The sequence below is a fragment of the Poecilia latipinna genome, unplaced genomic scaffold, assembly GCF_001443285.1.
Source record: "Poecilia latipinna isolate Pla-1442-1.1 unplaced genomic scaffold, P_latipinna-1.0 Scaffold155, whole genome shotgun sequence".
NCBI classification, from domain to species: Eukaryota; Metazoa; Chordata; class Actinopteri; order Cyprinodontiformes; family Poeciliidae; genus Poecilia; species Poecilia latipinna.
In genome coordinates this window covers 128,281-140,036 of record NW_015112771.1, presented here as the reverse complement: position 1 = coordinate 140,036, position 11,756 = coordinate 128,281, and the positions used below count along the sequence as shown (strand labels likewise).

The 11,756-nt window shown below is 39.8% G+C and overlaps 2 protein-coding genes across 3 annotated transcripts; one reads left to right on the top strand and one right to left on the bottom strand.

Moving 5' to 3' along the window:
- Nucleotides 1-88: 88 nt before the first annotated feature.
- Nucleotides 89-1,815, top strand: atp5md (ATP synthase membrane subunit k). Its single transcript, XM_015029498.1, has 4 exons — nucleotides 89-178; nucleotides 1,189-1,294; nucleotides 1,515-1,608; nucleotides 1,686-1,815. The coding sequence occupies exons 2-3, from the start codon at nucleotides 1,208-1,210 to the stop codon at nucleotides 1,602-1,604; spliced, it is 177 nt and encodes a 58-aa protein (XP_014884984.1). The 5' UTR covers nucleotides 89-178; nucleotides 1,189-1,207; the 3' UTR covers nucleotides 1,605-1,608; nucleotides 1,686-1,815.
- Nucleotides 1,816-1,817: 2 nt separating this feature from the next.
- taf5 (TAF5 RNA polymerase II, TATA box binding protein (TBP)-associated factor) lies at nucleotides 1,818-8,002 on the bottom strand. Of its 2 annotated transcripts, none has more exons than XM_015029494.1 (11): nucleotides 7,577-8,002; nucleotides 6,365-6,593; nucleotides 5,964-6,279; nucleotides 5,707-5,870; nucleotides 5,292-5,427; nucleotides 5,043-5,163; nucleotides 4,003-4,132; nucleotides 3,319-3,483; nucleotides 3,031-3,208; nucleotides 2,444-2,621; nucleotides 1,818-2,351 (listed from the first exon to the last, which is right to left on the bottom strand). In XM_015029494.1, exons 1-11 carry the CDS (start codon nucleotides 7,983-7,985, stop codon nucleotides 2,137-2,139), a joined length of 2,241 nt encoding a protein of 746 aa, XP_014884980.1. In that variant the 5' UTR covers nucleotides 7,986-8,002; the 3' UTR covers nucleotides 1,818-2,136. The 2 variants fall into 2 exon arrangements, with proteins under 2 accessions (XP_014884980.1, XP_014884981.1); XM_015029495.1 differs by having other exon boundaries at nucleotides 6,365-6,590.
- Between the last annotated feature and the right edge of the window lie 3,754 nt (nucleotides 8,003-11,756).

Here is an 11,756-nt window from a genome sequence, read left to right as displayed (position 1 = left end):
AATTTAACCCAATCAAAGATCGGCTCTGAGCCCAGAAATGAATGACGTTGTTTTCAACCAATAGCCAATCGCATCTGGACTGCTGATAGTGGGCGGGACTTCCTGGCAACTTTAGCATTGCGGCCTCTGTTGAAGGGCACTTGTCTCAATCAGCTAGCTCAGGGGTCGTGTGTTAAAGGTAAGCTACGACACATTTATGCTTTAGTTACTTGATCCTTTTTGGTTTCAACACGTGAAAAGAACAAACATGTCTTTGTAACTCCTTTGTTTTGACGGAACGGTCTGGTAACGTTCGTGAATGTCTACTTAGCTTGGAAGCTAACTCTGAAAGCTAACATTGACTTCACAGTGTGTTAACTTGTTTTTCTGTTTAGTTACATTAATTCTTAGTTAATAAGTATAGGGTTACTCTGACCGGTATCTTACGATGACAAGTATTAGATTAGAATACGACCTAATTAATATTGCAGTATTTTTGCATTTCAGTGAAGACGTCAAACCTCTTACTTAGTTAAATCTGCTTTAATTTTCAAACAGTTTGTTTATTTATTTTTACTAAAATACTAAGTGTTTTAGATTTTTCCATGTCTTTCCGTTAGCTTGACGTTGGATGATTTAAAACAACAAAACTGCTTGAAATATTAGCAGCAATGACTGTACTTGCATGAAACCTGCTGTAATCGGTTATACAGAAATTGGATTCTCCTTAACAAATCAGAATTTATTTTTAAGAAAGATTAACAATAGCACCGAGTTAAACTATAGAAACTTGCCAACGTTTAAACATTGGCAAGTAGGGGTGGTGGATGTTGAGTTAAATTTTTATCACGATAGTTTTTTTGGTATTATTGTGATCAGAATAAGTGATTTATGTATATATATTTTTAAAAACTATCTTTTACCTCTGCAGTATTTTGTGTAACTGGCTGTGACTGCACTGCACAGGAATCACAATCACCGGTTACATAAAGAAAATTGACTTTTATTATTAAAATGCAAAATGTAACTATTTATATTTAAAAATGTATTGATCCTCTCATAGAAGACATGGAAACACTGGAGAAATTTGTTAAATAACAATTCCAAAAATACTGTCAATTTTTTATTTATTTTTTAAAAATATCATTCATCATAAACTAGCATCGGTAATTGATTGTGCTGTTATATTGGCTCTTATGTTTGTGGCAGGACCATACTTTTAGCCAGAATGGCAGGACACGACGCGGGGAATCAGCACCAGTTCACTGGACTTGCCAAACACTTCAATTCATACACAATCGTCGGAAGGAGGAACGTAAGTTCTGTTGATGTTTAACCCTAAAGTTTGAATTGAAGCTTCAAGATTTTACATGTGCAAACTGCTCTAGCAGCACCAAAAATAATTTGAACACAAGTAGTTCTTTGAACAGGATGACTCACAAAGCAAGAATCAAACCTGAACGACGCATGTTTTATTGTAAAGTTAAAATTAGTACTTGTTTTAATACTTCCGCCTTTGTTTTTTTATTTTTTAGTGTGTTTTGGCCACTTACGCCAGCCTTGCAGCCATCTTCCTTTTCTTCAAATTGAAGCCCAAGAAAAAACCTGCCGTCACAGAGAAGTAGTTATGTAAGTATATTCAGCTATTTCTATGCTGCAAGCTATTTTCAGTTCCGATTATTTATAGCAGATGGTTTTCTCGACAGGTTTTCGTTTGATCTTCATTTCTAACTGCTTGGAGTGGAGAGAGAGAGAGAGAGCAGCTGGACATGCTTGTAATAAAATATGTCTATTTGGTTTCCTTGTGTAAACAATAAAGAAAATGTACGCTCTGGACATAGAAAACACTTTGTTTTTATTTACAATGTGCATCAGTATAAAAGAATATGTTACAAAGATGAAAGCCATGTTTTGAGGTAAACTGTGAAGTCATGGCAGTGATTTATAAAAAAAAAAAAAAAAAAAAAAGGGTCAATGAGGCAGTTTACAACTGCAACAGTTAGCTTTGTTCTGGGAACCTGATTGGTCAACCGATTACTACTTCAGTCTGTTAGCCAGAAAAACTGATGACGTTTATTTGTACAGCTCAGAGGTTAGTGATGTGCATCATGTCAAGCTTTAAATGATTTCTCCTCCCTCCCCGATGGTCCAATGCTGTTATGGATTATAAGCTCCTGCGGCCAGAAGCAGGTTCCTCCGTGTGAAGTGAAGGTGAACTACAGGCGTCGATTTGGTCATGTAGGTCCCCAGCAGAAGCTCCTGGGAGTTATCCTGCAGGTGGATGTGTCCCGTAGCCGCAGTGAAGTCATCCGTTTCTAAATCGTCAAATGCTTTCGTCGCATCCCACAGGCGAACCGTGTTGTCCATAGAACCTAGAACGGCCGAAACGATGATCACTAATTAAAGCCAGTGTTGCTTTTATTTAGCCAATTTAAAGCGTGCAAGTGAGATGATGAGCACCCACCGGAGCCAAGGATCTCTCCATCCCTGCTGAATCTGAGGGAGTAGATGCACTCTGTGTGACCCTTGAGCTCTCCGACCATCAGTCCGTGACCGATGTCCCACAGGAGGACTCTGCCATCAGTGGCTCCCGAGGCCAAAAACTTCCCATTAGGAGAGAACGCCAACGCGTGGATGGGACCCTGGTGGATTGAGAGGAGAAAAAAAAAGTCCAGAAGCTGTGGTTTCTTATTTGTATCGCTAACAGGACCTCATGTTCGTGTTAACTTAAGCTCAAAAAGAAATTGAGGTCAGAAAGAGTGAAAAGTCTCATTTTATTTCTGATGCATTTCTCTTTTTTTTTCTTTAAAAAGACCAATTTACAGAACTACAGAACTATTAATTGAAGTTACTATTTTAGCAAACATGAGCCATCATTGCTTTCTGTTTTCAACATAAGCAATAATATCATGTTAAAATTTTTTGTGTTTTTCTGTAAAAATGCATTTCCATCCTTAATCTCCTCCAGACTGTCATAGCATGAGAATCCTTCCCATTTCTTGCAAATGCCGAGCTGAAAAATGGCAGCTGCCTGTTCCTGTGAAATCTCACCTTGTGACCGGTGAAAATACGGACGCAGTTTCCGGTGAGGACGTCCCACAGACGGATGGTGCGGTCAGACGAGCCTGTGGCCACGTAATTTGCGTTGGGGTGGAAGCGAGTGCAAGTGACGTCGGCCAGGTGACCGGCGAATATCCGCAGCGGCTGGTGGTGATCAGTCGCCCACAAGCTGCAGGAGAGAGAGAGAGCGCAAAGGAACAAGTCTCTACATTGAGCTGCGACATGTGGCTTTCCTCTACAGACACACAGAACTGCAGGTGTGTTGAAAGCGTTTCTTACCGGGCGACCCGGTCGTGCCCCCCGGAGATGAAATAATATCCGTAAGGCGAGAACTGCGTGTCCCACACTGGGTAGTTGTGGCCTTTGTATCCCACCAGACAGGTGAAGGTCAGGAGGCTCCACAACCTGACCGTGCCGTCTTCAGAGCATGACAGCAAGTAGTTTCTGAAAAGGTGAAATGGTCAGAAATCTTTCTGTCCTTCAAAATAAAATAAAAACTCAAAACAAAATGTTCACTTATTTTTATTTTACGACACAATATTAACATTTTTACTGCTAAAATTCAAGCCTGTACCTCAATGAAGAGCAAAAATATAACATTGGGGACAGGACAGAATCAACATAATCAAACATGGCAACTGCTAAGATGCTTTCTTTATATGAATCAATCAATCAATATATGAATGTACCTGCAGTGCAAAAGTCCTGATTCTTCCCTTATCTCTCTACATTTCACTTTATGTGAACAAAGAGTTTATTGTAATCGTTTAAAGTTGTTTTGATCAATGTTTCTTCAATCTTTCTGAACTTACTCCAGTTTGCCTTTGGACTTTAGATGCTTGCCAAACACTTTCTATCCACTGACTGATGATTTTTAGAGGAAATAATTTTTTTTCGGTAATTTTCAGTTGAGCATATTTTTCTCATGAGGTTTTATCCTGGTCAAGTTGATCAAAACTGTACCTGTCTGGGCTGAAGCTGATGCCATACACAGGTCCACTGTGTCCATAGAGGCACTTTGACTCACTGGCCGTCTTATCGTCCATAATCCTCTCAAGAACATCATCTGACTCTTTGTCAATCAGATTCAAATCTTAAAGAGGGAAAACACACATATAAAAGTAAAGTTTTATTTTGAAACTATGTCACAATATACAGGGTTCACACATTTTTTTTCCACAATAAACTTCAAACACTTTCAAGGTAAGTTTTTAAACTTTTTCAGCACCACACTTTATAGATACAAACACTGCAAATTAGCTAAAAGAAATTATTGTTTCAATTCACTATTATATGATATTACTTATTATTACTGTTAATGATAATGTCTTGTGATAGTTTGTTTCTTCTGTAAAATGTAGAATACTAAAATATAACATTTTATATTTTGAAGACTTCGTCACACACACCCTATACACCCGATTAGTCTAAGAACAAAACACTAATTTATTTTTAAAAAGTATAACATATAAAACAACATTTATTTCAATAACACAGAGCAGTAAATCACTGAGACATTAGGAATAATAAATATTAATTTCATTGAAACAGTCCAAATAAATCATGTTAAGGTAAATTGGCTTCCCGCTCAAATTAAATGCTAAACATAATATACAAAGAAAGTTACAGAAAATATGCTTTAAAACGCTAAGTTTTCTATTTAACAAATAGAAATTACTTTGGTAATTTTATCTAACCTAAAACAAGAAAAGTTTCGACTGATTTAACTTCAGACAGTGAGAAAAAAAAATCTGTCTTTTATTAGGTGTGTAAAAATATCTGGTTTCAACTATAAATAACGTTTTTCAAATTAGGCTCTTAATCAAGCAGTAGATTGCGCTTTATCTTGCACACTGCAAGTGTCCTTGCAGTGTGCAAGGACACTTTCAAGGTCCTTACACAGAAATCAAGCGCTTTATAAACCTTGAAAACATCATTTTAATTGAAAACACTGTACGAAGTTTGTCGTTAAAGCCCTCATCGCTGATTGCGGCAGGTCTTACCTGCGGCGGTCTTGACCTTGCGGAGCTTCTTCGGCGTGACGCTCCACACCCGTACCGTGGAGTCAGCGAAGCCCCCTGCGATCAGACTGGAGTCGTCCGTTACGTCAACCGCAGTTAGACCCTGAAGGGGCGACGTGACAAAAAAATAAAAAAAAATAAAAAATTTAAATCTGATTGCTACCAACTGGTTCGTCCCGACAACTCCCATGAAGTGCAAACAGAGTCCGCAGGTCATTTGAGGTCATTTGCCTGGTATGCGTTGAGAAAGGTGTAGAAGCAGATGGAGGGCAGGTTGTCAGGTCCCAAACGAATTCTCTTGGTGGACTCCTTCATGTACATGATCTTGTCCAGCTTGTCTGAGTCTTTTAGTTCTGGTAGAGGTATTCTAAAAAAAAAAAAAAAAAAAAAACGTCAACCACTGAGAAACAAATCCTGATGAAGAATGAGAATCTGCTGTACTGTTCTAAAGTATCAACATCCAGTGAACTTTTTCCACATTTTTCATGCTACAACAAAATTTCAATGAATAAGGTTTTGTCCTTTCTTAATAAAATATCTCAGCAGATATCCATTTTGTTCACAGAAATTCGTTATTATACAGGGAGGATACAATGTGAGAGAGTCTAGAGGCAGGCATGAATTAGGAATGCACACATGGTTGTACCTGGTCTGTGAAGGAGCGTTTGGATCCTGCTTCTTGCTTTTGGAGCCGGTGCTGTCCTTTTTGGGCTTTTTCTTCTTGGGTTTACCTTCCTCGTTCTCTGCTTCCTCATCCTCATCATCAAGGGGAAGCTCGATTTCTGGCTCCTTCAGCAGGCCATAGTAAACCTACACAAATTAAAAAGAAAACAAACAGACAAGTTAAAAAAAAAAAAGTATGAGAGAAAGGTATAAAGCAAAAATATAATTTAATTATCCAACCTTGGCCTTATTTGCTTCTCGTTTGGCCTCTCCAGCCAAGCTGCCGGACATGGCGTCGATCTGGCTCTTGCTGCGCGGCATGCCATCGAAGATGTCGATGTAGAGGTGCTCTTGGATGATATTCCATATCTGGTTGTTCTGGCGCTCCTGCAGGTGTCTCTTCAGCAGCTGGTAGGAGTCGCGGGAGATGCGCAAAACGAACTTGCTGGTGCGGAAATCCAGCAGCGTCTCGTTCCCTCTCATGTGCTCCTTCTTCGTAAGGCTTGACAAAATGCGTAGGTCCTCTTCGTAGTAGCACTCCTGGTCCCCGCTGAACCTAAAAACGGGGGGGGGGGGGGGGGAAAAAAAAAAAAGAGGGGGGGATGGGGTTATTCAGCCAAAAATATCCTGAAGACACTCACTTTTCAAAGAAGGCCTTAGCCTCGCCTTCATGATTGTTGTAGACCAGTTCCAGGTACATGTGGACAAACAGAGGGTAGAAGACCTGAGACAGTTCTGCTCTGTGGCAGTCCAGAACCGACTCGATGAACTTCTTCAGACCGCTGTAGTAAACTTCATATAGAGCTGGGTCTCCCTGCTGGCTGTAGGCTGACAGAACCACGTTGACGTCTGGCTGATCCTCCCCAGCTGCTGACAGAAACAGATTTTCCATCGTTGGTAGATTGAACTCATCTAGGCAAAGCTTCTGGCTTCTAAAAACTTAAATGTGACTTCAGGGTTTCCACGCACTTTAATATCAAAATTGGGATTTTGTGAGTTTTCAGTTCAGATTTTAAAGCAAGAATACTAAAGTTTAACATGAATCTACTGCATGCACGTTTTAGACAATGGGATAGGAGAAAATACGACTGCATATGGAAATATGTTTTCCACTCTGTTTTCTGTTTTTGAAGCATTTCAAAATTGGAAAACATTTAACTCAAATTCCAAACTTTTACAGGCATTTGCTAGTAACCAGGGAAAATGATGCAAAATGCTTCAGAAACTGTATAACATTACAGAACACAACAAGTTCATCTATATATTCAAAGGGTGTCAAACACATTTTCATTGTGGGTCATATCAAGATCATGAAAGTCCTCAGAGGGCCGATTTGTGACAAAATATATTAATAAAACTACCTATTAAAACAGGTAAAATGTTAAGAAATAGATGTCTTCTTTCAATGAGTACTTGTTGAAATTAAATAATGTAGAACATAATTTCAAACTGATGTAATTTGACAGAATACAACTAAAAACTGCTTTGATTTGATTGACACAGTAATATTTCAGCACACACCTGCTATCTTGAAGGTTGTTTTTATGTATCCTTCCAGAATCTAGAGGGCCGCACAAAAACCTATGGAGGGCCAGATTTGGCCCGCCGGCCTTGAGTGTAACACATGTGATACATTCTATCAATTTTCTGTGGAAAAAAGTAAAACTAACAGCGCAAAACTCAATATGTTGGGCATATCTGTGTGAATGTTTGACTTTACAATATTGGCCCGGTTCGGTTATAATCTCTAAATGTATTACTAAACAGATTAACTTGCTGTTGCTTCTAAATTAACACCAGAGATATTTTCACCCCGTTTCCACACACTTAACATGAGTTGGAGTGAACTGTACCTTTGGTTGGCGCCTTAGCTCCGCCGGGAGCAGAGACGGTCACCCGGCTGAGCAAAGCGCTCGCATCCCCACCGTCTATGTCCGCACCACTTCCCAGCCCAGAACCGGCGGAGTCAGCCCCCTTTGGATCCAGAGCCTCCTCCGGCAATCCCGCCTCGCGACGCAGAATTTCCGCGGACTCTGACAGTTTGTTCTTTCTGAGGAACTGCAGCACAGCCAGCAGGGTCTGCTGGTCCTCAGGGGCTCCCGCCGCCGGCTTGTTGTTTCCAGCCGCAGCGCTGGAGCCGGGGGACGCAGAGAGCACTCCCGCGTCGTTGGCGTGATTATTTCCGAAGCCATCGGTCGCTGGTTCTGTTTTAATGTCGGCTTCGTCTTTCGCGTCGACTATACTACCCTGTACGGCCGCCATTTTCAGAATGAAATGCGCATGCGCGAGATTGAAAAACGGAAACCGCCAATTGCATGACGTCGAGTCACCTGATTGGTTTAAGAGCATGTCAGTCAAATTTGAAGCGTCTAATTAAGTCCCGCCCCTTTCTCTCAAGATTCAACTCTGGTTTCACAGCTGTGGGACTAGTACCACTGGTTGCTGCTTAGTGGTACTCTGAGGAAGGATATTGTTGGCACAATCTTTTGCAAGTTGGACACAAACAAACTGTCATGTATGCCTACTTAGCGTGATGTTTATTTTAACTAACTTGAACCAGAATTTGCTGCTTGTGGCAGCAGCATGTTACTTTTGATTTGTTCATTTCATAGAATTTTGTTCATAATCTTATTGGATGAGGGGATGCATGTTTGGATAGTTATTCCCTGTAGTTTTGAATGCTGTGCATAAAAGGATTTTTACTCATGCTTTTTTTTTTCACTTTCAGAGAGTTGCTATGATGTGTGACCGCGGCCACAAAGTATTGTTTTCGAGGAGCGCCTTATTAACATCTCCAAAGCCCAAATAAAACCTGAACTGCAACCCCAAATTCCAATGGAGTTGAAAAGAAGGCTTTGTGGATGCAGAGCATGACCAAACAACAAAGAGGAGAAGAAGGAAAGTCAAGCAATCTCTTCCATTGATCACAATAGGCAACGATCATATACCAGACTCCATCATCCCTCTACCTGATGTTCTAACCATACAGAAAGACAGGGATTTAAAAAGGAGTGGAAAAAGCAAATGAGGCGGATTAGCAGTGCTTGCTCACAATGTTCTACAGTGGAAATGAGTTTTGCAGTAGTTGATCTCAGCCCCTTAGTTCCAGTAAAAATGATTCTTCAGCAGACAAAGACATTTTGGGCAATTCGACTGAGGTTAAACATTTTTCAACTTCCTAAAAACAGTCTTGATTGTTTCTATCCTATAAAACCAATCTCTTTTTTTTTTTTTTTGCTAACTTTCAGCTGATTACTTTAAGTGTATCCTGCTGTACCTTTATGCTTAGTATCAGTATTAGATGTGTGCTTTTTTGCACCAGAAGGGGGCACTCTTTACTCACACGACCAACTCACTCTCAGGTATGTCAAGATTTAAAAAGAAAGAAAAAAAAAGAAATATTTTCCCCCATTAAAACTGTTGAATTACATTTTTATCTACAGTCACAGTGAATAAATAACAGCATAGAATTGGCAAATTTTGTTCAAAGGTATTCCCTGATAGCTGTAAATTATAGTGACGTCAGGCCGCCAGGGGTAACCTGACAGTTAATTTCTCCAGGTGATTAGTAAAATGACATAAACATAATTTATTATTCTAATTATAATTTATTATCGTGAAACACAATTTTGTGCAGCAAAAAGAAAACAGAAATACTAGAGTCTCATTTGAGTAACAGTTTTGCATAACAAATTAGCTTCAAACCTATTGATGACTAATTATGAACCGAAATAAGACCTCTATTCAAAGATTATTGCGGACCGTTTTATTAACAGGGGCGTTTAATGTTGGTGTAGTCTAGGAAACATGGAGGAGGCAGGCAGGAGACTCCCTGAGGCAGAACTAATTCAAGGACACTGAGTTTCTAGATTTTGGTTTATGAACAGATTCAAAAAGAACAAAATGACAAAATTAGATCCAGTTTAGACACATAAGATGGCAAGGTCATAATTCTCATCTTTAGGTTATAATGGTTTTCTACAACTACACTTATCTTTTCCTTTTACAACACATTATTATCTTAAGAGCTAATTTATACCCATGTCCTTTACAGCTTTAAAATCCTATTTTCAATATGTTCACCTTGAAACACTTTGAGGCAAAAAGCATGCAGAAAAATTCATTGCTTTTCACTTTGCATTCTGCTGAAGCAGGGTGAGGGGGGGGGGGGGGGGTTTTTCGCTCCTGCACAGAACAACCACCATACCAGCCTCAGTAAACATGCCGAACATGCTGTCAGACGTGTGACGCTGACGAGGCAGGTCTCAGGTCAGCCAGGTTTTCATTTCAGTGAAGCTGTCACGTGGGAAAACCGAAACAGACTGATGTTTTGGTTTTATTTGACTTTTTTTCTTTTGTTTTAACCATCCTAAGTCGTGGCCCCTTCCAAACCTGGACTCCATGAAGGTGACGCCCCAGCAGCTCTGTGATGAGGGCTGGGACAGAAGGCACAGATGCGGCGGGATGTTGTGTAACACTGCGGCGGCGCTGCTCCATGTGGAGGAGAGCCGGGTGGGGGGATGGGGTGCACTAGTTTGTGGGTGTAGTGTGTGAGACAACATGAGCAGCTCAGGGCGTGGTCAGCTTTTCTCCGATTGTTGTAAAACTGCTCATAACGTTTGTTTGGGGGAGGGCAGGGGGGAGGGGGGACGAAATCTGACTTACAGTCAGTGAAGGTTCTCCCTGCCTGGTCGGCTGTGAAAAATACCCAACATTTATTCCTGCTTGAGGTGAGCAATGATGTAGTTTAGTGTTAAAAAAAAAAAAAAAAAACTTAAATGGAAATGCAACACAGTAAAGACACCAGAAGCAACCTGCTGACATCTCATCCTTTCTGATGATGATTGGATTAGACAGCAATTAGTTCACAAACAACTTGTTTACTGACTGAAGTGAAATGAGTGGATAAAAATATACTTCTGCTCTCCAGCAATGGCAGATGCAGACGCATTAACAGCCTTGGTAAAGATGTGCAAAAAGTTTTAAAGTAAATGAAGATTTTGTTGCAGTAGTATAAACTCACCCTAACTTTGCCCCCTACCCCCAAATAATCCAACATTTGAATATACTGTATTTATATTGGGTGGGGAAAAATAATCTACAAATAAATAATTGCTATTCACCAAGTCATTCTTGTAGCCTCAGCTGTGAGTAATCTTTTTTTTTTACCAGTTTGGCAACACGTAGTTTCTCCAGCAGTATTTTTTACAGTGTTGGAGGATTTTGGAGAGAGTGATCTGGGACGTATTATTCTTGGAAATATTTTTATTTTCCCTTCTCCTTTAAATTGCCAGCCAGTTGTTTGAACACACACCTTTTTGTTCTTTGAGTCCTAAAGCTGATCCTAATTAGCTTTAAGGCTAATTTGAGCTCATTCCACTGTTCTCAAGACAAGCTGGTTCTTAAATATACATCCTCTGCACCTTTCTGCTGGTTTTTGTTTTTCCTGTAGATCATTCTGTCATTTTTATGAATAAAAAAGCGTGAAGAAAAACATTCTTATTTAAATAAAACAGCTATTATTTTTTGATAATCAGGTGGTACCTGGACTTGATTTTGATCTAAGTTATTCACTTTCACTTATTATTCGAAGCCTACTGCTCCATAAAAGTTGTTGATCAGATATGTAAATATATATATTTTTTTCTAAAACCATTCTGCTTTCCCCACCCATTTATTTATTTATTTATTTATTTTTTACTTCACAGGTCACCTTCAAGCCACACCCTGACTGCCGGTACACCAGGAGAGTCCCAATGCTGTGATAAAACCAATGCGAGAAACATAAATGAGGAGAAGAGGTGATATATTTTCAGATCTACTTCTTCTCGGATGTTCAAGCTCCACTTATCCAACCTTATGTCTTCTGCTGCTTTTTATTTATCGAGTTCATGCAAAGCTGCTCCAGCACGTCTCATAGTGATAATGAAATGGGTGAGGGTTGAGAAAAGAGACACATGTTCAGTCCCATCCCTTCTTTCACACCTCGGAGATGATTGGCTTGGATTTTCTGTGTGTGTGTGTGTGTGTGTG